Source organism: Pezoporus occidentalis, unplaced genomic scaffold (genome assembly GCF_034315485.1).
Source record: "Pezoporus occidentalis ecotype Australia unplaced genomic scaffold, CSIRO_AGI_Poc_V1 ctg31, whole genome shotgun sequence".
NCBI classification, from domain to species: domain Eukaryota; kingdom Metazoa; phylum Chordata; class Aves; order Psittaciformes; family Psittacidae; genus Pezoporus; species Pezoporus occidentalis.
In genome coordinates, this window is record NW_026915052.1 from 6659280 (window position 1) to 6685344 (window position 26065).

Genomic DNA, 26065 nt, shown 5'->3' on the forward strand with positions numbered 1-26065 from the left:
TGGGCATGCTAGGTATGGAGTCTGTGATGATTTTCAGCCCACAAGACTGGTCTGGAGGGCTGCCCCTCCTGCTCTCTCTGCCTGCGTGCAAGGGGCTGTTGGGGCACATGGATTCAAGTTGTGCAGTCTGCACTGGTTGTCCCTTTTGCCTGCAGATCTGAAGAGGTGCAGGAACCTTCAGCCAGCTTCCTTTGCACACCTGAGTACCTTCATGTCTTAAATCATTGGGGGAGCATCTCAGCCCATGAGAGTGGCTGTAGGAAAGGGCCAGAAAGAAAATGTACATTCAAGATAGTTTCAAACAGAAAGAGAGTTTGCTATGAAATATCCTAAATAAGAGGAAAAAATACACATATGGTCACAAATGAACTTAGATTAAAAATCAGGGCAACCTCTTCCTCTTTATAAGGAGGAACTAAGTCAGAATTAATCTTGATCCTCAGATGGGCAGACAAATCCAAAGCATTCTGACCAGAATTAAACAGCCCTGATGGCACATTCTCACTGCATCCATGTGAGCTTGAGAAGGAAGCGGCAGGCACTTTGAACATACTTCAGTGCTTTTCAGGAAGCCCTGCTGAAAGAGGCTTTCTGAAAACAAGTGGTGCAAAGCTGACTGTTACCACCAGCTGGCAACAGTATACATCCAAAATCGGGCTTTCTACAGAGGAAATGCTCACATAAAAATTCAAGACAGATACTGCAAGCAATGGCATTGTAAAGCTTAATGAGTATATGGAATATTATTTGTTAGGATACTGGGAAAGAAAGGCATAAAAGTCAGATTCTTGTCTGCCATATTAAGGATAATTAGGACATACATTACTAAGACACAAGCTCAAAGTTCCTCATGTGCCCATTACGTCTCAGGTGACACTGGTGGCGGCAGACAGTATGTAACTGCACATGAATGACAGCGGAGAACACAGTGACCTGGCTACCTAGATGTCCCTGGAATCCCACCAAACTCCTAGTTCTGCCACACATGACAATGCTGACTTGCATCCACAGACCTGCCCTGGAGCAGTGATGAACCACGATCAAAGCACACAGCACTGCATGTCAGCACACCTCTTGGTCTGTGCTCTCTGTCTGGCGTTTTGCTTCCGTTCTGGTTCTGCTTGGGGCTGCCCCACTTCCTGCTGTTGACTCCAAAGCTCATCCCTTATCTGGATTTTGGTGTTTTTACTCGAACTCCAGGTTTTCTTTCAGCAGAGGCAATAGCTCCAGTTTGCAATACTAAGTAATACACAAAAAGAGACAAACGTCAATTAGTTTTTACCTATGATTTTACCAGAGACATGTGCCTGTCTGTTTACTAGGGAAAGCAAGTCTTCCAGCACAGTGCATGGCCAAACCTCCTTTCCATCAGCCCTCCTCATCCCAGACATTCAGCATCAGTTTCAAGACTAACAAGTAATGCAGTAGTGCAGCACTTCCAAGGAGGAAAAGTTGACTGAGTAGCTATTGCAGGGACAGTCTAAGCTTTCTGATGAGGACTCCACACTGAAGTAAGCTGTATTCAGAGAAAGCCATTGGAAAAAAAAATCCCCAAAGGTGATGCTTCAAAGAAGCAAAATCAACATCACCAATGTGCTTAGAGAAATGGAGATCTCTCTCAGGGGTGAATGCAGCTACAGCACCTGAGATATAGCCCACATTGTTCACAGACTATTGGCACTCCACCTAGCTCCTCTTTCTGAAGTCCTCTTCATCTCTGCTCTCTACAGCTGAGAGTGAAATAAGCATTTGGGCTGCATAGTAGGTAGCCATGATGATGAAGCGTGAGTAGGGCACAGGAAAACAGAATTTGTTAAGTGCAATGGTCAGATCCGACACCATGAACAGCATCGCTCCTATGCAGGCCGAGAGCTTGGTCCATGTCCAGAGGTCGTTGCACAGCTGCATGCCGGCGACTGCTCTCCAGCCCATGAAGCCAATCAAGGCAATGTAGACAGCTACCAGGTAGGTGAATGGGCCTGAGAGGTAGTAGTACAGGAAGGCATAACAGGAACTGGAAACGAGGCCCATCAACAAGCCGGCTTTGAGGTCCAAAGGCTTCATGCCAAAGGCTGAAGAGTACAGGATGTGTGTGATGGCAAACATCAGCAAACCTGGAAAGACGCATTGACATAGCAAGTGTGACCTTTTGTCAGTGACTGGCAGGTGGTAGCAGAAGAAAACATGTAACTATATTGGGTTTCAAATACACCACAACAAGCACAGGCTTAGATGTCCTTGTAGCATTACAACTCAACAATATCAGTGGGAACCCTACTGACCACTTGGGATCATTTTAACATAAAAATCTGTTCATAGGAGATAAGCCTTAGCACAAGCTCGCACCCTAAGAAAAAAGCCCAGCACATACACAACTGCAGCCAAGGACAGCTTTGTTGTGATGCAAATGTTTTTCTTGAGAGGCTGGATGAACTAGGCTGCTGCAGAAGGAACAAAGCTTGTTTTTCAGGTGGTTCCTCCTCCCCTGCTTTGGACAGAAGGGTGTGAGCAAGGCAGACCAACGATCAATCCTCTAACTATCCAAGTGTTTTGCTCATAGGCCACATGTGGAACAGGAAGGCTGGAGTCAGAGCAGTGTAGAAACAAAATGTGAAAAAAGATACCAATCCCTCCGAATTCAGACGAAAAGCCTGACAGTATTTAGCCACAAACCCAAAGGTTCTCAGGGACTAAATCTGGCTTCTACTCCATCTCTGCCCACAGCTAGGAGAAACCTAAGCTGGACAGAAGCAGCTGGCGTATTTCAGGGACTGCACCAGTGTGATCTGCCAACAATTTTATGGCTATCTGCAAGATTCAGATGAACCTTTGCTGGAATCAATGAGTGAAAATAAAATACCAGATTCTCTTCAAAAGTATTGGTACAGCTGCTGACTACTAGCTGTCATGCCAGTTGTAGATAATGGGCCCCAAACTGAGTCCAGCTCCTCTGGTCCTCTGATTCTCAGACCCACACATGGTGCAGCTGCAAGCTGTCCAACTTTATCTTGGCAGGGTTATTAGAGTAGCTGGAAGTTTTCATGCAGCTCTAAAGCATGAAATGGAGAAAAGGAATTGGGAAGCTGAGTCCTCCAGCAGGACACTTGTTTACATTGAAAGCATGATGCTGTGGTATAAAGGGCAGTCACTAAACCACCTGCTGGCAGACATTTCTTCATCCTAATATTTGAGCAGCTGAAGCAGCTCAAAGAAGGGAAAGTGTCTCCCTTAGCCATGATGGGATGAGAGGGGAACCTGCAGGAGGGAGGGGACTGGTGGGAATCTGGTCTGCGAGATGAGTCTAGAGAAAATGGACAGTGAAAAGGGGAAGGAAGTGCATAGGGGTACAATGAGAAGTTGATGTTCCACGGAGCTATTACACATCATGAGCACAGCACTGAGGAAACCAAGGAGGGATTTAGGATAAGAACTGTTTATAGTGTTACAGTACAGGAAAGGTTAGAGCCCTGGCACAGTAAAAAGAAGGTGACTGCCTAGTAGTGAGGAGTGTTTTTTCCTTAAGTGGCATTATATGGAGAGTTCTGGGATGAGGAACTGAAGAATGTGTTGCTCTTCATGCAGGCAGCTGGCAACAAGGAGAAGGAGGAGAGGAGGACAGGATGTGGCAGCCAAGCAGAAGCCCAGCAAGGTAGGAGGAGTTTTGTGATATGTGGTGAGACTGGTCACAAACAAGGGAGTCAGCACCCAGGACTGCTCATTCAACACACATAAAAATGTCAGGAACTGCGGAATCCTGTGACAGCTGCGCACAGAGTGGGGGTGAGTTTCTCTTGCATTTCTCAGCTTTTGGCTTGACCCCCTCAACCACATCAGGTAGATAAGCCCTACTCCTCTCAGTCCACTTCCTTCCCCTGGGGTTTCCTTCCCTCTCCATGCCCCTGGAGTTTCCCCTTAGGCTGGCAGTAAGGCTTTTTTGCTAGTCCCTGTCTCCTTCATCAAATGCATAAATTGTTTCTAAGCGCCTGCTGTCGAAGGAGGTGGATGTTAACACTGTAAAGTATCTTCTACAGATAAGACACTAGTCCGAAAACAGCATGTTATTAGCGGACTGAAATGGCAAAAATGAAAAAAAACAAGCCTGCCAAGAGCAGTTTCCCAGGCTCTCACTTCCCTGTAAAGTAGTGAACAAATGTCCTTTTATAAAATCATTGTCTCAAAAGCCATTCAAATCAGCCCAGTTCCCAAATCTTTTTTTTTTCCATCCCAAAAGCTGTAGAAATTGAACAGAAAGCACATTTCTATCCAGTATTTCCTCTTATTCTCCTGAAATTTCAAATTCCCACAAACAGTGTCAAAAGGTTGAATATTGTCAGCTGTCAACAACAGCAGCCTGCTGAGTTTTAAACAGGAGAAAATACCTTTTGCAGGAGAGGTGAAGGATGAAGTGGGGTGGTGCACTTTATCTGCTAACTGCTGAAACGCAAATGTTAACACCTCGCTACAGAAGACGGTAACTTGGATTAGCACAGACTGAGGCAGGCAGGACACAGCCAGAATGAAGGCTGACTTTTTAAAATGCTCCAAGACAGCTTTTCTTCTCCATAAGAAGAAAAATGTGTCTAAACCCCCAAAGAAACACTTCTCAGTTGTGAGGCTAGGGTCAGAAATACGACTTATTTGCAGATTAAAACACATTAACCAGATATGATAACTGATTAACAGACAGTGAATTCCTGTAACTGGCTGACCTTCCTCTAGTGCTAGACTGTAGAGGGAACTCAAGAGACATCCCAGCTATGCGGGAATGGAGAAGCTCAGAACAGTCCATGTGTATAAAAATTATCATGGTGAGAATCAGGCCTTGAATATTTTCCAAGCCACAGCACAAGGAGCAACTCCAGGTGGCAAAATAGAAGCATATACCCTTGGGCTGAGGTGACCTGCTCCACGCTGGCTTACCCCTGTTAGGAGGAGGCCCACTAGTGAGAATGCCAACACTCAGCACGGAAGGGATGCACCTCCAGAGAAGGTTAGAGCTCCTCAGCAACATGCCCAGATAAATCCAATCCTCAGGGCCCAATCTAAATCCCACCAAAATCCGTAACGGTTTTTATATGGACTTTTAATGAGATTGGGATAAGCCCTTGGGAAGCAGAATTAAAACCAGATTCAGAGCATTTGGCCTTTCATAACTGGCATTGTACACACTTCCCTCTCATAAAGAAACAACTGTGGGAACACCAGAATAAAACCAAATACTGACCTCATGAGAGGGAAGAAAATAAGCCTTTGACTTTCAGAGCTGACAACAGCACAAGTCAGGAAACTTCCCCCATCTTATCACATTTTGCAGTGGGATAGTCACAAGAGGCAGTTAACAGTGGGTGTTACATGAGATCCCTGCGCTGGTTGAATTAACTTCAGAAACCCCACCAGTCAGTTTAGTGAAGGACTTCATGCTGCTGATTTCTTGTGACAGTCCAAGGCCAGGGAGAGAGTTGCTGCAGGCAGGTCCAATGTGGCTTTAAATGATTAAATCATTATGTCCTATCTATCTGTAAACTAGTAAAATAAAACAAGCTTGTTTGCACTGAGAGATCTTTCTATAGAGAAGACAGGCCACTGTGGTAAGATTTGTCCTTGATTCCCCATCATTTACATGTCTTGCAAAACAGACATGTCTTGTACAACAGGCTGCATGATTCATAATGATGAACCTGCAAGTAGGACAAGATTTCTGATGTTTTGGTTTCTAACATCCACTTTCTGACACCTCCCCCAGGCTACAGACTTGTCTATCAAAGCATAAAGGTCCTCTTCACCTGCTCTGAACTGGGGATCTTTGCACCATGTGTCCTATTTTTGATCCTTGTAGCGAAGGACTGACAGATCTCCTTGCAGAGACATAGGAGGTCCCATACAACTTCCCACAGCTTCTTGGGAACTGCCAAGTGCCACGAGCATTTCCTTCTCTTCCCCAGGGATTCTGCCCATGCCACTTTCCCAGCTCCAGCCAGCTAGTATGCTGTGAGCACGTGCCAGGGAACCAAACCTGTCCCAGTTATCTCTCTAACCTCAGGAAAACCTCAAAAGAAAGACTCATCCATGCTATGTGACTCCTCTAACCATGATGAATTTTAGTCGAAGGATGAGTGCTTCCCACTGCCCAGGGCTTAAGCTATACATTAATAAACAAAACACATGGCCCAGCAACTCATAACTAAATAAAAAGGGTAACAGCTGGACACTGTGGCATCCCTCTCCCACACCGCACTCACCGTGAATGAAGTAGCCCTGCTCCTGCCAGATGAGAAAGGCATCTCCCACTGCTGAGAATATGAGTCCCGCTAGGATGCGGCTGGCGCTCTGGTGTGACACTAAGAAGTTAATTCCATGAGCCAGAAGGAAAACCCACAGGCAGAAGATGGGCAGGCATTTGATGAGGGCACTGAACCAAGAGGGGCTGGAAGTTGGCAGCCAGAGGACAAAATAGACACAAGTGGCTTTAAAGAAGGGCACCAGCTTGGGACCTTCGCTCTTCACCTAAAAGAAACAATAATTAAAAACAGAGAAATTAATGGGAAGATTTCAAAAGCATCAGTGTGACAAACTGCATAACAGAACTGTCTCTTTCTTTCTGAAAGCTGCTCTTGCATGTATACTGTCAGCCAGCAGCATTTCTACCCTGCAAAAGGCTGGTTGGACTTGACCATGATCCTCAGCCTAGACCATTGTGACCCTCTCTGCTGGAAACACTTCTTGTCTGGCAGGACGGGTCTTGGATGGTGGAGATGGAGGAAGTTTTAGATACCTTTTCTCATTATTTGTTCTCCTAAAAACATTTAGGCCATCAGTCAAACTCCTTTGGTGATCCTTGCCACCTACCTTGTGTTTAGACTAATGCCTTCTATACACCTTTCCTGCAGCTGCAAAAATACTGTACTCCCCAGGAATATCTCAGCAGCAAACATGTCAATAAAAGTGCAGATCTTCCCTTCCATTTTGGCAAATCCTCTTGCTTAGCCAGTTGCAGATTATGCCAAGGATACAGCTTTTAAGCCATTATCTCTCCTGCCCTGTAGCCTCATGCCTGGAGCTTGCATCACCACATGACTTCAAATACCACCACACGAATCTCCCAAGTGAGGATGTCACTTCCTCAGCCGATTAATACCGACATCACGTGTGGCTTTATTCTAGCATTACACTAATAATAGACTGCCCATATTGCAGGAAATGCTTTGACTCAGGGCTCTATTGTGTAAATCCAGACAAAAAAGCAGCATGAGCAGTAGGCTACTCATAACAAAGCCACAGCAGAGGCAAGGCACTGAGCTACAGACTCCACAAGCTGGGTCTGCTCCTAACACACATTTACTCGAGACCACTCTGGACAGTAATAATATACATACTGTGTTCACCTGCCCTCCTCTGATACTTCTGTATCAGATTTAGTGGAGGTACAGAGAACTCCACATGAGAAACAAAGTTATGATTTTATTTTCTCCTTAGTATAGCTGAGGGCCAAAACGAGGAGCAAAGGAGAAGACATTACTTCATGTGCCTGCCTGAGCTATGTCTTGGGGTATTTTATAAGGCCTGTTTCCTCCTGCAGCTAAGGCAGTTCAACCTCCAGAGCTCCCCTGCAAGCCAGGGTTCACTCTCAATCTTCTTATTTCTTTGGTCAAGCAAGATTCAGTTGCTTAATATCACAACAACTTCCCACTACTCAAGCCCAAAGCGCAAAGAGGCCTCATGCACTGGAGGAGGACAAGGGGAAATTTATAGGCATCGGAGCTGGCATCACACTGCAAAAATCTGAACAATCATGTGTGACACTCTGGGGTTGCTTATCTCACACAAAGAGCCCATGTGCCAAAAACCTGCAAAAGAAACACTGGTCTTTTTTTTTTAAAATCACTTGGCCCTGTTTCTGCTTCCTGCATCACGGGACTGCCACAACACAAAACAAGTATCCATCTGCCTTTGATGCAGTGTGCCTTGGTACAGACACCTAGCATGGCTGAAGACTGCACAGCGAATATATCCATGCTTATGGTGCTCAGTTAATAAAGCCTAAACTCATTGAAATTCAGGAGGTTTTACAGACACAAGCAAAGAGAGACAGGTGAAGCTGGAAGACAGAGGCAGAGGCAGTGGAGGGCATCTTCACATGCAGTATCCAAAAAAGGAATGCGATCTCTGAAGCAGCAAGACCAAAAATAAAGGGCATCCCAAGAAGACAGTGCATTCAAAATTGTTCTCACACCTGATGGAAATTTCCCTAGCATATCAGCAGTTTCTTAGCAGTAAGGTATTTAATTATACGTTATTCATAGGCTATTGCCAACACAATCTTTAAACACTTCATTAAACAGCCAGGCTACACAATTCACTCACAAAACTACATCAGCAACTCATTAACTTTCTTGTATTACATGGGGAGCCCATCAAGAGTCCTCTGCTGAGGCTGTCTAAATTAAGCACCATTTACCACTTCATGTCTACATTTCTTAGGAGAATTCTGGCAACAAATAACAAACAAATTTGAAATAAAAGTCATAAAAGCCTACATAGTCTCACAGCTCTGAGAGTGCCTGGTAACTGTCATACATGGGTAGTATCATACAAGGGAAGAGTGAAGCAAAGCTTCCCTCTCCTTCAGACCCAGCACCTTCCCCTTCTGAAGTGACATCAGGCTCAGTCTATCCAAAGCCAGTGCCTACCTCCAGCTCTGCCTCTTTCCCTTCTCTTTTTTATTAAAAATGTAGTTGATCACTTCATCCTTTCACAGTTGTAGGCAATAGATGACCACGCTTCTGGCAGGGTTTGCTCTTCTCCTGCATCAGTTGTGGAGCATCCCCACCATGCCATAACAAGCCTGAGACCTTCAGCACGGAAAATTAACAACCTTCAGAGCTACAAAGTGCAAAATAATTTGCAGCATCATCAGTGCTCCAGGTCCCTGTAACAGTCTCAGCTAAGGCAGGTAGGTAGCTTTGTACCTCTGAAGACAAAAGTTTATGCTGAAAGGTACAGCTCAAGTTCAGCTTTGTTTGTAACACAGGACAGAGACACTGCCAGAAGGATACAGGAATATATTTCAGTTAATAAACAGAGGAAGTTTTATTTAATACTTCATATTAAAAGCACAACACCTACGAGGAGTAGTTACCATTACAGTCATAGCTTGTCCTCCCCTGTGTGTATGCATGATGAGACAGGTTTTAATTACACTTGTCATTTTCCCCAGGAACCTTGCCTTACTGAATATAAGACATGCACTTGGGCAGAAAGATTATGTTTGCTTGGTAAGCTTAACATTTCTATTTCTCACTATTTGAATGGGCATTTTCCAAGCCCAGCCAGCATTATTTTAAAATAATTGTTTGTATTATTTCCATCCTAATAATAAATAATGAATTTTTCAAGCACAAGAGGTCAGATTCCAGTCTCAGTTACTCATTCGTATCCCTGGAATTTAAAGTGTTACAGAGTTCTTGTGTAAAAATAATATTGTATATCTAGAAGGGCTCCAGGCTTCCCATCATTAACGCTTTGCTCCTTTACATTTTTTCTACAAATATATTTCAAATGAGTTATTTCCAAACATGCCCTTCCCCATTACTGAACACTGAAGCTTATGAGAGGGCTCTGACCAAACTGAGTGCTCCATGAGGGACACTACTTGATGAGACAGAGGTACCTGCACAGCTGAGCAGCACATTCTGCTGGGATGGCGTGGCACTGGCAATACTTGGGAGAAGTCTCCTAAGGAAAACTGAGGCAACCAGAGGGTGATGCTGGGGGGGTTGCCCTCTGTTTGGATATGTGGCTAAGCCTTAAGAAGAAGTGATGGGTCAAGTTGCCACCTGGAAGGCAAGTCAAGGCTGGTATTGGGAAATCATGTACCAACATGAGCGTAGGCTGTGGCTTGAGGAAATGCAAACACCTAATCCATGACCGGACTTGCCTGTAGATCAGGAAAGGAACATTATTTCTTGGCTGCATGGATAAATTGCATCAGACCATCTATCTCCTGTGCACCTGTGTCTCAAGAGACAGAATTTGAGATGGGGCTGTGCTGTGGTGCTGGAAAAGGAAGCACTTGATGCACGTGACAGGATCCTTTTTGCTCAGCTATGTGATTGTCATTCCTTTCAGCAGGGTTTTGCCATTTTGTTACAAATTCTATGGCATTTTTGTTCCCACTTCTTTTCTTCATCCACTAATTTACTTTGTGCTGAAATGCAGTACAGAAAACATCTTGAATACAATGACAAGAGAGTATTTCCAAGTTTTGAATTTCTAAACTGAGCAGAATTTAGAGCATTTTCTTAATTGCTATGACTACTAAGTTACTTAGAGTCTTTAAAAATTAGTTTAAATTGCTGTAAAGCCACCATCTCTGTATTTGTGGAGTTACAGTGAAAGTATCATTTATTAAATTATCTGTATACAACCTAACCCAATGAAGCCCTCCAAGGCTTAGGCAGACTAGGAGGACGTTAAGTCCTGGTTCTCACTGAGAGATTTTGAGCCAGATGATCTCCAGAGGTCCCTTCCAACCTCAGCCATCTTGTGATCTTCAAATAGAATATGGTATTGGTACATGCAGCTCTCTGGAGGCTCAGGGCTTTGATATCCACCTGCCTGTTAGGGATTCAGGTTTACAGTATCCCTTCTTGTTTTGTCTGTTCTCATTCTGCTCCAGTTTGAAATACTGCTCATTTCCTTGTTGCTGTTTCAGTGACAGATGACACTATCACATAAGTATTCCAGCCATGCTGTGATTTGGTATTGGTATAAGATGTCTTGAGAGGTTAGGCTAGCCGATGAAGAAACAGTTACAGAAGTGGCAGACCTGAAAAAATAACTCTGGGTAATACGGACTGACAAAATTTCCCAATGTGCAAAATACAAGATGTAGCACACAAAGGTGACCAAAAGCTTCATACAACGGCTTCTAAGCTATATCCACAAGTTATTGGTGCCTCACAGGGGTCCCTGCTATGCAGCACTAGAAGATGTTGATGATCCATGTCTGTATAAGCCAATATTCATTACAGGGTATGACCTGGGGAACATCTATGCTGCTCCTCAGCAGCACAGACAGCCTGTTCTGACTGCTGCAGGCATATAACCAAGACAAAAAATTTACAGCTACCTCCACAGAGGAATAAGCTGCCTCCATAGAGGAATGGCTACATTTGTAAGACAGTGCCCTGATTTTCTTCAACATTTTGGAGCCAGCTGTCTGTATCTACATCACAAGTGGAATGAAGAAAATCCAGCTGTCACAGGGAAGGAGGCATCCTGCTCCTGAGGTATAGAAGAACGTCAGTAGCTTGTTGCTTTGAAACACTAAAGGCAGACAAAGTTTACTGTTCATAAGCCTCACACTTGTCCCAGGAAACAATGTAGAGTATCAAATAATGCTCTTCTCTTCACAAGTACCCTAAATCAGCCTGCACAGAAAATGAGTATACAGCCTCCTCCAGGCACCAGCTGTGTGCCAACCTGCTGTGGGGATATGGCTGAAGCCCACTGGGCTGAAAATGCTATTTTCCAGGAAAAGTATTTGAAAAATAATACCCCAGCTATTTCACTGAACAACACTTGAGCACAGCTGTGTGCACTGGCCAAGAAAAGCTGGGTCGCTGTCCACCTCCCATCCCTCCCAGTGGCCTTGGCTGTCTGAGTACCATTTTGTGTATCCACGGCTGAGCTTCTGCTCCTGGCTTTCAGCATCCTTCATCATGGATCCTGCCTTGGTTCTGCCCTACTGTGACAATAGTTCTTACCCCCACTTGTGTGCCGATAAATACTTGTGTGGCTATTTTGCCATGTACTCTGCTGCCACTGCAAGCCCATGGCACATCCTTCTCATTCCCCAGACTATGTAGCTCTTTTCAAGGCTGACAATCCCCTGCGCACTTTGAGTCACAGAGGCAGAGCTGCTTCAGTCACAGCTAGGACAAAGTATACACATGTGCAACAGGCTCTCCTCTACAGAGCAGCAGTGAACCAACACAATTCCCCATGAGTCTGAGCCTACAGAAAACCCATATTTGTGCTTAACCAAAATGAGTGGACAATAAGAAGCCTCTGTGTGCACAGATATTAGCTCGAGGCAGCCAACTGTCCCCTGAATTCAGTGACCCATCAGCTTTTGCTGAACCCAAAAAGGAACACAGCAGTGCTGGGCAGATCCTGGCCACAAACTCGCACAAGCTGACTGCAAAGCCCTATCTTCCTGAGCTTGTTCGTTCCTGGGCTTGGAAACCATGTTCCCACCTTTGCTCAGATGGTGCCATATCAAGCTTTCTGAATATATACACACTGAAAGAGATATAAGACAGAATTTTTAGGCAGAGGGACAGACGTGTGTGTAATAGGGAAGATTCAGCTGTTTGGTACCTAAATTCACCATTTACATCTTCCCTATCCTGGGTGGACGCAGGAGCTGTCACAACAACCAGCACTGGTGTGGGCCCTCAGAGCAAAGGCTTCAGTGGCCATTCTGGAGACTCGGCTCTGCGTCGCTCCTTGGCAACATGCAGAGGTGAGAGGAGGAGGTGGATAAGACGTAAAGGGGCCACCCAGTTCGCGCTTTTCACTCCACTGGGTTGCTGAAATATTAGGGCTGGCTGGGACAGCCCCAACTGGTCCAGTCTCTTAAGTGTGGGTGAGTGCAAAGTGCTTCAGCTCTGCTCTCCTACAGGAGCAAATTGCTCCTGGGGGAGAACCAATTGCCTTTTGTCAAGGAAGGCACTGGCCTATGCATGCCCCAAGTTGTTCCTGAATAAAATTATGATGAAAAGTGGTTGTTTATGGAGGGTGGTGAAGAATTGATTAGTGAAGAACTGAACCAGCCAATTAACTTGCCTGAAATACTGTGTTGGTGCAACATATTTGTGCAATTAATAAGAGGGTTTATGTTTGTTTTGAAGGTGCCATGGGCCAGGCATCCAAGGTAGATGGCTCCTGAACAGGCTCCAAATGCTGCTGGGAATACAGGGTGGAGACAAGATTGTAGAGACTCCATCTCAAATGGACTTGTAAAATAGCTAATAAATCACCCACAAGATAAGTGTTTGGAAGAGCATGTGTTGATAATCCTTTGTCTCCATCATGCTTATGCCATGCAATGAGTTTTGCCAGGTCTTGTAGCACTTCATTGCAGCTACTGGCATTCACCAGCACAACTCAGGGCCTCCATTTCTCTGACAAGGGTAATGCAGTGAAACTCAGCTTGTGCTTGGCTGTCTAACCAGACCTGTTTGCAAGGGGTCAGAGGATCACGGTTTTGTTTCACAGGAGAGCCTCCATCATTCAGTACAAGACAGAAGTAACAGGGCTTGGCCTGAATGCTTTCCACCTGCAAAAAGACCAACCTTGAGCTCAGCCACATGTGGCAGGAGCAGTGTGTCCAAGGGACCCTCTTCACCTGCAGGATCTCTTCAACTCCTCCTGCAAAATAAGGCTGGTTTTGGGTTCTCTCATCCCTCCCTTCACTCCAGCCACCTGGATACCCTCTTCCTTCCCCCTGTTAATCAAAGTAAGCTCCAGATGCACTTTCCAGCTTTCCAACCCAACAAGGATTGACAGCTAGAAATATTCAGCTTCTTTTCCGTAAGAGCAAGCTGTGCCTATTTGCCAGAAAAATACAATTAAAAATTTGGCACAGGCCCTGAAAGTCCTTGGGTGGTGAATTTGCTGCACCACTTCTTGACAGCAGAAAAGTTGCCATTTGGAGCAGGCAATAGGTGAGGATTAATCAAACTGGCATCTAACACGGGCCCCTGCGCAAGGCTGGGCTGCTCCACATACAGCTGCACACAGAAACAAGAACCACAACAAAGATTTTCATTTCCAAGCCAAAAGTTCTGCCTGACTTGCAGCCACCTAATGTCCAGATTAACCACGGCGGGGGATGGAAACCTATCAGCACAGAAGATAAAATGTTCCAGAAGAGCATCTTCCCCCCGGACACAGAAAGAAGGGGGGACATTCGGAGCAGCAGCTTCCCCACAGCCGCCTGGCAGCAAGGCACGTGTCTCCTGAAAGCAGGGCGACATTGGCCTGCACCAGCCTCTTCCAGGGGAAGCCACAGCTGGAGTCCCTGCAGGGTGGCAGCACACCTGGGCACAGCGGGGCCACGGCACAGCCAGCGAGTGCTGGGAAGGGGACGTTTTGTACCAAGCCAGTTGTGCAAGCACGTGAGCGAGGCTCATCCTGCCATGGGAGTGCCAGCAATGTGAGGCGGCAGACACGGCTGCTGCAAAGGTCTCTTTCCTTGTGTTTGCTCTCCAAGTGTGATTTTTCCACCACAGGCTGCTGTCTGTCCCTAGCCGCAGACACTGCTCAAGAGAAGTCTGCGCTACCCAGTGCTTTATCTTAACCATGCTGCGATCTACTACCAAATCCCAATCATCTGTATGGGACCTGCGTTGATGGATCCCATACAGATGATATGGGAGTAAATTTCTGAAGGGGACTGTCTAGGATAGGTTTTAGGAGAAAACTGCACTGAACACACAATGTATGAAGGATATTTAAGTAAATGGCTTGAGAAGGTAAAAGAGAAGGCAAGCTCTGTGGCCTTCTCCAGAAGATAACAAAATAGCTACAACAATGAAACCTTGTGCAGTGATAGGGAGGGATGTCAGATAGCATAGGGAAAAGTCACAAATAAGAAACAGGAAACACCTTCGAAAAGCTCCTTGCAGGAGACCTCAGAAATGTGAGGGAACAGTCCCACAGCAGCCTAAAATAGAGGCAGATGGTTCTGGAGCCAATGAGATAATCCCCACCACATCAGGGCACTGCATGTGCCACAAGTTGTGTCAGAAGCCCATTCCCGCTTCTTGCCTTTTAAACCATGACATTGCTCAAAGCTATTTTGAGACACTGATCCATGTTTTTTTCCTTTAGCAATTAAGGAAGTAACAGCATCCATAAAGGTATCATCTCCTGCACTGAATAGAAGAAATCATGTTAGCTCAGCTAATGGTGGTCAACAAGCTATGCAACAGTGTCTCTGGTACCTGCTGCTACGAGGCAAACTGAGATACCACTACACCAGCCAATACCTTACTTACAAAGTCACGGGGGTAGTAGCCTTTGGCTTTCCTGGACTGCAGAGAAGCATTTAAGATAGTGAAGCCTTTCATTAGCAGTGTTAACTGATAAAAATCAAATTACAAACACATTTCACCCTGAAGACTCAGCTTGGGTGTATGTAGTTTTGCTAGGACTTGTCTTATTGGGTTAATTTTGTTTGTTTCCATTGCCAAGCATCATCTCTCCTGTCTACTAGACAGGCACAGGACCACAAGCAGGGCTACTTTAAAAACCTTTTCTTAACCTGTGGTAGTAATGATTGATTCCACATCTGTAGCAATCCTACAGCTGTCAGTAGTATTGGAGATTTCCTTCTGAGTACGGTCAGCAATGTATCATTTCCAATGACCAACAATATTAAGCCAGTCTAGAATTCAAACATCTTTGCAGGGCTGTCACAGGCTAATGCTTTCAGGGTAGTCCACTGGGTCTCAGAAATAAAAGCAAAAAAAATAGCATTTGCCTGCCAGCATCTTATCTCAAAGCAAAGACTGCTTTTCCCTCCTGGGATTCCAGATCTCCCTTTATGTGTAGCAGCAAGCAAGCCTCCCCAAACATTTCATTTTTTGTAACACTCACAAAAGAGCCCCTTCCAGATGTTTAAAAACCAGAACCACAGTGGGTCAGTCTTCTCATTTTACTTATCAGAGCTGCATTGCTGGCACCTCAAGGGCACACACCCTTCCTCAGGGAGCGAGATCAGGTGGGGCAATGTCCCCCAGTGCTGCCCAAGACCTCAGGAGGATGCTGTGAAGCTGCAGGGAGCTTTGGGAACCAGCAGCCAGCAACCTGAAATGCCCAGTCGGGCTGTCTCAGACAATTCTCCTCAGGGTGGGAAGGGGCATTTATTTGGCTTGTCACACTAAAATCCAGATTAAAAATTTCTACTGCTTATGGAAAAGTCTCCACAGCTCATCTCAGGTGTGGTTTCCAGGCCACAAGCACACATTCTCAGGAGACTTATCATTATTTATATCACACTCCTCTGTGAAAGAGAATGCAGATCTCTGTCACTCAGGAAAAAATAGTGTTAGGTTTTATGCTGCTCTAAGCATTACCTTAGAGGGACTGGGTAAGCTCAACATGCTGGCTGTGGGACATATGGCCACAGCAGAAAGCAAGGCCTGTTGCCACAGACAAGTGCCACACACTGACATCTGCTCCACAAGCTGTGTGGCAAGACTGGGGCCTCTCTCCAGTCTTTCTGATATGGGTGCAGACCCAAAATAAAATGGCGCAGGGAGAACTCAGTTCCTTCCTTGTCAGCATCAACGGCAAGCCAAGCCTCTAGGTAATAACAATGGGGGGTTTGCACAGTGTTTTGTCCCCAGGGCTGAAATCCACCTTTTGCCTTCCCTTTCCCATATCAAGCTCTTTTGTACCCCACAACCCATCACATTTATATACTTGTTGGAAGGCCCCAACCACCTCATTATTTGGCTGCAGCAGAAGGGGATGCACAAAAGAATGGGCACTCAGGAGAAAGGGGCACATGCTCTACCCTGTCACATGTGGCTTTTGCAGTAGGAACTGGTATTTTGGAAGGAAGAAAGGCACTTCCATCCAGAAGTGATTTCTTCGGCAAATTTCTTCAACAGAGTGGACTTCATTTTGCCTACAATCTATGGGGAATAATGCAGGTCTAAATGAAGAGTGTTGCAGGCATTGTTGTCACAGTGCTTTATGATAACAGCTAAAGAGCCACTGGTGTAGCACAGAAGGCAGGTGGCATGTGACAGGCTGTACCAGCCCTACCAGCCATTCCCAAACACATGCCAAGGCTGAAACTGCCTCCAGCACTCAAAAGGTGCTTTTGCAGCTCAGCTTTCTGGCTCACACAACAGACCCATGCACACCTGGCAGGTGAGGTTTTTGCAAAAGCAACGGGAAGGCAGAACACAGAGGAGGGGAAGGAGGCTGCCAGTGGCTCAAAGCTGGCAGCTCTACACAAGAGACTTGTCCTACAAATCCTTGCAAGGCACTGCAATAAGGTCAGCAAAACCTGGCAAAAGCAAACAAGGCTGTGCTGGGAAACCCAGGAGGACAGCTCAGCTTCTCTTGTGCCTAATGAAAAGCAGAGTGAAAAGCTCCACTTGAGAAACACGCCCTGCAGGCTGAAAGCTTGTGAAACACTCATGTTAAAGAAAATGAGAAAAGAAAATAGTAATGTACCCCAATAAAGTTATGGTTTTAGAGAGGTGCCACTCTGATAACTTACAAAAAAGCAGCAGCCCTCCTTATGTAATCATGAGACGAATATGCTTAAGGAGACGGGAGGATGTAAGGTCAAGGTTTGACAGTAGAGCCACAGGTTTTATTTCCAATATCTATTTTCATGCCAAGATGGTGTGACCTGGGCAAGTCAGTATCAGGCACGTATTACATGAATTTGGACTTTCCCAGCCAATCTCAACAGATATGGAGTGCACAGGTACAAGCACTGGCCTGTGCAAACACTAATGCACACAATCCACAGGATTCACACTTAGATATCAAGGGTTTCACTTGCAAAACCCCTGCTGTAATTGGGCTGCAAATATAAATCCGGATCATGCTCACAAATGAGCCTGTAGCTGTTTATCGGTGTTATGCCCTTTATTTTGAGGGTGTGAGTCCACAGGTGCACGGGATATTAGTCCAGTGGAAACTTCACAAATGCAAATTAAGTTCTAAACTTGTCATCATGCTCCTTTTATATCAGGGTTGCAGGAAAAGCCATGAAACTTCTTTAGTTTTTCCTGCAATGGAGCACAATCTGCACTGCTGTCCCAGCAGCCTGGCTGGCTCTGATTTGTGCTGCGACAAAACCAAAAGACACAAGCAAACAGTGATATGGTAACCAAGCCATGGTCTCAGCCAGCAGAAGCCCTGTTCTGCTGAACCCATGGGAGACAAAATGACTCACATCAACCTGAGGATCTGCCCTGTGTGTCTAGTATGTGCTGAAAATGTGCAGCTGCTTAATGTCAAACTTACCCTCAGTCTCAAGCAATGATTCGATCAGAGGCTATTTGCAACTAGCAGAAATGCACCCATTTTGATACATAATCTGAAATTTAATGCTTGACGCCAAACAGGACCATATTGTCTCCAGAACTGGTTCTGCTGAGGGGCAAAAATTGCCACCATCCTCATTAGCAGGCAGATCTGCAACACAACAGTCAACCTGCAACACTAAATTAATGCAAGAAGAGACACAAGTTGGACTTAACGCACAGAGAAACTGCCCTGTGCAATTCAGGATCAGAGGCTGTAGTGTGTGCCCCCAGGCTCTCTGCAGGTATCTGAAATCCTTCCCACCATAGCGCACTTTCAGGCTTCCAGGAAAGCTCTCATTCAGCCCATCTACCACTTTTCAGCTTTGGTGGCATGTAATCTCCCAGACAGTTTTGTGCTCCATGCCACCTGGATACTTGTCCACATTCAGCATTACATGGAGGGATGCTCTAGACTGAGCACTTGTCATACAGAAAACTGTCATTAACTTAAATGCTATTTAGATTGTGGCAGTATAAGATATGGATATAGAAAGGGCGCCAACAGGCTAGAAGAAGAGATAGCAGTCACCTTCATTTTGGGCATGCTGCAATAAGCAAAACCTACATCTCTACTTGTAATGACAAATGTACGGGGCATTGTATGGCATAAAGGGCAGTGGAAAAGTTAAGTGCTAGTGTAACAGCCACTTAGGTCTTCAGGAGGGAAGGGAGTTATATAACTAATAATCATCTTTTTGCTGTTCCAAAGTTTGCACATGTTAGCAGAAGACAGGTTCCAGATGCCATCTTTTTCCAAGAGCCTAATTTCACTGGAGTTATTATTTCCTCAGTACTGCAGAGTTACCCAGAGAGAAAGATAACTTTGGCTCTTCTGTTGTACTTAGTGTTTTGGATATAGATACTTGAACAAGAAGAGAGAATGGAAGAAATTATCCCTGTCCATTCTGAGGAATTATGTGTGAGTACAGGCTTCTGAACTTGACCCACAATTTTCATGCACAAAGCACACTTTGAACAACAGAAGTGTGTGACTTGAGTGATATATTTGAGTTAATGAAGCCTTTAATCTACAGCATCCTGAAGCAGTGATTGGAGCTAACTGCTTAATGCAACCACACTGGGACACTTTCTAGCCTCCAATCTCAGTTAGCCATATCTCAGCCCACCCTCTCACAGCAACAGCTACAGCAAAGAATGTCAATGTCATAGCAAGAATGAACAAGTTCAGTTTGGAAAAATACATCATGGCATGTAACACTATGCCTAGGCTCTATCTGGCACAAATCAGCACAGCTTTTTGCTCAGTAGGACCAAAGCTTTTAGGCTTCTCCCAAAAGGTGTGACTGACATAAATGTTAATAAGATGCTGCTAGGCTTACCTAAGGTGATGACTCCCTCTCTTACTTCACAGAGTTCAGATGTTTAGAAATCTTCTCTATAATTCATTTAAATTGGTTTGTTTTTTATACAAGTGCCATATTTCCATAATTGTGATGTATAAATGTGCATGTTTACAAGCTTCCTGTGTAATAAAATCCCAATTTATGAGGTATTTAAGTAATGGGGAACATTACTTGAAAGCAAAATGAAAGCAACAATGTTGCATATAAAGAAAGAGAACAAATAAAATTACCCTCTCTACTGTAAGAGTTTCCTCTAACTCAGATGGTTGCTAACACTTTATTAATTACTGCAAAAATAATACATCCTCTATTTAAGAAGCAAAGGCTGAAATAGTTTGATCTGGCTTTCCTGTTCTCAACAGCAGTTTGAGGATTAGGAAGCACACTTTCTAATAATAAACACTTAGAACTATGCTTAGACCTACTACTGCTACAACTGCCCATAGAGCAGACTATCTAAGCAATGTGATTTGCATCAGGTTTCTACACTCATTCGAATCAGTGTGGTTTGGCCCCTCTTCAGAAGCTCAAACAACATCTAATCCACTCCCCAGCCCTATTCAGTATTTGTTACTGGTAAATACCTTTCCAGATCATACCCTTCAGGATTTTCACCCAGTATTTGTAAGTAGCCTTCATACTCCCCCACGGTGACATCCTACATCTCCCCAGGGGGTCAGTAAGGACTGTTCTCAGGAGGGTTGCTGGCTGCTTCCCAGCTAATGGGGACAGGACCAAGGGCTTGATGTGCTTGATGCAGCCGAAACAACATATTCTTCCCCAACCCAGCTATCTCTGTTTAAAGATGCAAATACAACAGAGTATAAAAGGGAAAGGATAGGGATTGTTAAAATACAGCTTCTATGCAAAAACCTGTCCCATACAGGGAGTTTCACCTCTCTCCCACACATAGGATTGTGTTAGCCCAAGTAAGTCATGCGCAGAGGGGATGTTGTAGGCAAGAGCTCATAGTTCATCTTGCTCAAAAGGACACACTGATACCACCTATAAATGCCCCCCAGAAAAGACATATTCTCAGATAATTAATGTCTTTATATTTCCCATGCCATGTTTTCCTCAAGCGGGTACAAAGCCCTGTGCTAAGTTTAGCCCTAACATTAGGGAAAAAAATAGTGTCCCTTTGAGCAAGGAACATTATGTAAATGCCAAAACAACTGTGTGTCTCCAGGCACATCTCCTGCACACCTGTGGCCCTACAATCACAGTGCCTGCTGGGCAGAAACATCCTTAGGGCAAGGGCTATCTCCCACAAATGCACCCTAAAAGCTGCTTAACCAATATCAGGAGGGAAAAAACAAAGCCAAAACAGGACAAAAGTCACTAACAAGACAGTCTTAGAAAGGGCTTTAACTAAAATGGGACCACTGATGATTGAACAAGAACAGAATTAAACCTCATAGAATCATAGAATAGTTTGGGTTGGAAGGGACCTTTAAAGGTCATCCAGTCCAGCTGCCCTACAATGAGCAGGGACATCTTCAACTAGAGCAGGTTGTCCAGCCCATCCACATCCAGCCTGGCCTTAAATGTCTTCAGGGATGGCGCATCCACCACCTGGGCAACCTGTGCCAGTATTTTACCACCTTCTTTGTAAAGAATTCTCTCTTCACATCCAGCCCGAATCTCCCCTCTTTTAGTCTAAAACCATCACCCCTTGAACTATCGCAACAGGCCCTGCTAAAAAGTCTGTCCCAATCTTTCTTACAGGTCCCTTTTAAGAACTGAGTTAATAAGAGCACTCTAGAGCCTTCTCTTCTCTAGGCTGAACAACCCCAAGTATCTCAGCCTTTCCTCACATGGGAAGTACTCTATCCCGCTGATAATTTCTGTGGCCCTTCTCTGGACCCTCTCCTACCCTTCCTGTACTGAGGACTCCAGAGCTGGAAGCAGTACTGCAGGTGGTGTCTTGCAGAACAGAGGGGCAGAATCACCTTCCTTGACCTGCAGGCCTTCTTTGCACCTCACATACCCATGAAACAAATGCACCATTTATTAGTACTGCTTTCCAACTGCAGGCCCCCAGCATACACGGCTTCATGCAGAAAAACCAGCTCTTAATCAAAGCAGTATCAAGAATAATAATTTGTAAGCAGGATGCTCCTGCTTGCCCAGCAGAGTAAACAGTGAAAGCTTCCCTCCAAGGTGACTTCCAACCAGAGTGAGCATTGCTCGCCAGCTGGTACAGGGCTGGCAGGCGAATGCATCTCCTCTGCCACAGCCCAGCACTATGCAAGTCTAGACTTTGGCATCAACAGGACCCCAAAGCTTTATGCCAGCTGAGGACCTGGCACAATATGTTAAAAGGTATTTTAGCCCCAGACGTGTTTATCTGTGGGCATGATCCCCACACAGCACATGCAAATTGTGCAGCATCACGGACAGCAGCTTGGCTAGCTCTGCATGACGATGAGGTCTCTCCTTGTGCACAGGGCAGACATGCCAAACCCTCCAGGCCATGATGCATGCCTGGCAACCAGCACAAACAAGCAGACCTAGCCATGATCTCTCCGTAGCTTCCTCTTCATAACCGATGCATCCTTGTGTGGTTTTTTCCAGCTATCAGTTGTACAGCAGCCCTGGAGCTCACAGTTCCTGATTCTCATCACAAGAGTGTCCTAAAGAAGAAAGAGGGGGACACAGAGGAGACCAGGCTGTGTGTAAGTAGTCAGGGCTATCTGCTGCAGTTATGTACAAAGCCCACTGCTTTGAGAAAAGGAAGCAAAATCATGTCACTCTCAGCTGTGCTCTTCTAGTGTTCTCCCCACTAAGGGTGATGTTGCAGTGTACTGGGAGAGGACATACACTGTAGACAAATCAGCTCCTCTGGCTAACTTGATTATGCCTCAGGTGCTGCCCGCAAAGACAGCATCCCCACCATGTGTCATAGCAGTGACAGCCATGCTGGCTCCAAACACCTCGTCTATCTCTGCATCAAAAGGCACTGTGTTACAGAGATAAGGCCTGGGCCCTGGGGATAGCACCTAGCTGTGGCCAGACCCAGTGCTGTTCCCTTCAGCAAGTGACCCTGCGTGTCACCCCCTGCGCAGCTCCAGCTGGCAGCTGTGCACAGGCTGCACCATGTTCCTGGGCAGCGCATGCTGATACACGACTCTGTTTCAGCCTGCCCTTGGCAGAGCACCACCCAGCCAGTGCCAGAGGAGCACAGTGAGCTCCTTCGGAGAAACAGTGATGTGAAAACACACTGAAGGTGATGTGCAAAGAACTGCTCCTTAACAGACTGAAGGCTTGCAGCTCTTTATGAGCTCTTTGGAGGCTCAGACACCCTCTCCTCCTACCTCTACAGTCATGGCAAACAGCTGCAGCTCTGGTCTGCAGCTGCCAGTCTTATCATCCCTCCAGCTCTCCAGAGCTTCACACCTGCATTAGTTGCCTTTGGTGAAGCAAAGAGTCAGTATGTCAGAGATGCAACCAGAGCAGAAATGAGATTTGTTACACACCAAAAGGGCAAATGAAGAAAGCAGAAGGGTTTTTTATTTTCCTTCCCAAGTTACATTACTAAATTGTAATTTCTGGTGTAGGCAAACCCAGTCTGAAGGATGTACACCCTCCCCGAACCATACTTTTGCTTTAGTCCTTGCCACCTCTCAAAGCTCGGTTGAAATATACTCTGCAAGACCACTCTGATTTACTAGCCTTAACAGTGAAGTACTGCCTCCTGTGCATTATAGAACAAATCCTGCCAGGGCTTGAGCCATTCCACTATTGTCATAGCATAAGATTTTAGTTCCAAGGTATACGTATGCAATTCACTGTAACCAAAAGCATTACTTAAGGTTGACTTTAGCTTATGGCACAGAAACATACAAATACCAAAACCTCTTTAGTTACTTTTGAAAGCACACATACACACACACAAAAAGGTTTGGCACTACAGTGTTACAATCTGCAAGCTACTTCCCTCTGTCTCTAAAGATAAAAGTCACCCCAAGGCTGCTGATGAACTTACCAGGTACATGTTAATAACTGGAGGAAAATTCATCTTAAGTATCAGACTACCAGCTGCTGTGCAGAGCTGGCAAAGCAATTTGGAAGTTCCGAACCCTAGGTTTATTAGTTGGGAACAGGGAAAGGACAGGATTTCTAGCTGCAAGAGAGGCCATTAACTGAAAAATTTTCAAACAGGATGACAATGGATCCAGCAGTAGCTGTTCGGTGCTGCAGCGAAGCAACAGGCAACTTTTCCACCAAAAGTTAGCTCTCCTTAGTTAGTCTGCTGGGATACTCAGACAAATCCCTCACTCTGTAGAAAGCGGAACATGCACAGTAGTATGCCTGACAGCACAGCTTCTTTGCCATTCTCACTGAAACCACTTTCTCTTCTTTCAGCGCTGGAACACCCCTCCACACCTTCACCTGCAGGGCCAGGACCCGGCATTGCTGGCAGGAGCCAAGGCTACTTCAGTTACCAGGTCTGCTCCATTAATCCAGCTGCGCTGCTATACACGTCACCTACTGACATGACAGCAGCAAGTCGCTATTTCATTGCTGGTTACATTAATTAAGCATCGTGACTCCCCCATGAGACAAGCAGGTGACACCATACCTGCCTCATGCCATTAGATGCTGGGAGCGCCAGACTGGCTTGTCTGGGGCGACCAGGTCCCGGTGGGAGGCCACGCAGCCTATGGAAAGGTCTGCCCAGCGCGGTGGCCGGCACAAGCCCTGGCCTAAGCCGTCACCTGAAGCGCGAAAGCTACCTCGGGATGGTGAGGCGGAGGTGGCTGCAGGGCGGGAAGGTCGCGGCAGGACGATGCTCCCGGGCGCTGCCGCGGGGCGAACCCAGAAGCGTTCTGCGTGTAGCAGATGCGTTTCGGTTTTGCTACACACAGATGTGGAGGAGCGGGCGGGCAGCGGGGGGGGGGAGGCGCACCACTGCAGCAACAGCTGCCGGCGCGCGACGAGGGCCGCGCGAGAGCCGGGCTCGCAGTGGACTGGGGGCGAAGGGGAGGGGGCGTCCGCCAGTAACGACTGCCTCACAGTCGGGGCGCGGCGGCGGGAGCCCTCGGGGGCAGCGCCGCGGGGACCGGGCAGGGGACAGCGGCGCGGAAAGAGGAGGGAAGGGGATACCACACGGGGAGGCCATGGGACGGGACGCGGGTCCCGCTCCCGCCACCCGCTGCGCGGCCCGTACTCACCACGGTGACGGGGGACACCATGGCGGCGGGGGCGCAGTGCTGGTGGTGGTTGGTGGTCGCGGGGGTGCTGATGGTCGCGGCTGCTGCCGCCCGCGGTGCTACCGGTGCCAGCGCTGCCGCCCACTCGCTGCCCGCCGGGGCGCTTTTTTAGACAGTTGTGACGTCACTGGAGAGGGGCCCCCCGCGGCGAATGCGCTGAGGGCAGCCCGAGGGGGCGGGCCCGGCTCAGCCTCACCCCGGGCCCGCTGCCCGGCGAGCGCGCGGCTCGCTCTGCTCCCGGCCGCCGCGTCAGTGGCGCGGTCCGCCCCCTGGAGCGGCGCTCGCCGGGCAGCCGGCAGCGGCTGGGTCCTTCGCCGCGGTCCCGCCCCGTCCCGCCCCGGGGGTGGCCGCAGTGGGAACGGGGCTTGCGGCTTGCCGTGGGGAGGCGGCGGGGATGCGGCAGCCCCTGGGAACTGGGCCCTGGAGGGAGCGCAGAGGTTCCCTCCCAGCACCCCGCGCTGCCCCCTGTGTTGTAGGTCCCTATTCCGGCCGCTCGCTCCTGGGCGAGAAAAGCGTCGGCCCGTTCCTCAGCACGGCTTCCCCGCACGCCGAGGGGTGCCAGTGGCCGCGTGTGACACCCGCCCGTCGGTAAACGCTGCGCAACGGCAGCGCCTCGGAGGCTTGAGGACATCCCGGGCAGGGCAGTTCCCCCGTCGGGAGCTGCCGGTGCCGGCAGGACCAGACACGAGGCAGGACTGCATACACCCCATACCCCTCGCTCTGTGTCAGGTCCTTCCCGTCCCGCCGTCCTTCTCCGGCACTCCTGCCTGTGCCTGCATAGCCCCAGCCCCAGCCTTTCTCCTCCCTTGCCTTCCGGCTGCTTCCCGCCCACCACCCTTCTCCTCTTTCTGCCCGTCTTTTCACATCCCTATTTCTTGCACAGACCCGTGGGGCCTTCCACGCTTTCTGCTCCACCTTGACTTCTCACCACCCACCATTTCCCCATTTTTCCTTTTCTAGTGGCTTCTCTCAGTCCACAGTTGCCTGCTTCCCATTGCCCCCATCTTAACACCTGCAGATGTTTGGCAGACCCTTTCACCTCAGAGCTGGCCATGGCTTCCAGCTCTCTCCTTGCTCACAGCAGCTGGTAATGGTCCCTGTGCCCCCCAGGAGCGGGTTCCTCCCAGCTCACCTCCCCATCCCCATCCTTCTGCCAAGGTCATCCAGAGGCTGAGGAAATGTTAGTGTTGGCACAAAGACAGGGTGAGGAACATGTAATGTGAGATACTAGAGAGTGGGACGCAGAAGCTCAGGCTCATTAAAGTGACCCTAGGACTACCTGTACTAGTCTGTTCGTACTTGAGAATTAATACTTAAGGATGCAGGAACCTGCCTTACATGTAATACAATCCTGCTCAAA

General features: G+C 47.1%; 1 protein-coding gene across 4 annotated transcripts; it reads right to left on the reverse strand.

The window, feature by feature from the left end:
• Positions 1-1271: 1271 nt before the first annotated feature.
• On the reverse strand, positions 1272-24714 carry TMEM86A (transmembrane protein 86A). 4 transcript variants are annotated; one of them, XM_062628149.1, is made up of 5 exons: positions 24667-24714; positions 24075-24210; positions 21832-22125; positions 6240-6496; positions 1272-2114 (listed from the first exon to the last, which is right to left on the reverse strand). In XM_062628149.1, the coding sequence occupies exons 3-5, from the start codon at positions 22008-22010 to the stop codon at positions 1687-1689; spliced, it is 864 nt and encodes a 287-aa protein (XP_062484133.1). In that variant the 5' UTR covers positions 22011-22125; positions 24075-24210; positions 24667-24714; the 3' UTR covers positions 1272-1686. The 4 variants fall into 4 exon arrangements, with proteins under 4 accessions (XP_062484133.1, XP_062484137.1, XP_062484134.1 ...); XM_062628153.1 differs by lacking the exon at positions 21832-22125 and having other exon boundaries at positions 6240-6504; XM_062628150.1 differs by lacking the exons at positions 21832-22125; positions 24075-24210 and adding an exon at positions 23478-23615 and having other exon boundaries at positions 6240-6504; positions 24667-24691.
• Positions 24715-26065: the final 1351 nt, after the last annotated feature.

Coding starts and splice junctions, on each gene's coding strand:
- TMEM86A (XM_062628149.1), bottom strand. CDS start 22,010: ATGGCTAGGTCTGCTTGTTTGTGCTGGTTGCCAGGCATGCATCATGGC. Junction 6,497..21,831: donor TCATGCCCACAGATAAACAC/GTCTGGGGCTAA, acceptor TTAGGTGAAGAG/CGAAGGTCCCAAGCTGGTGC. Junction 2,115..6,239: donor GCAGGGCTACTTCATTCACG/GTGAGTGCGGTG, acceptor GCGTCTTTCCAG/GTTTGCTGATGTTTGCCATC.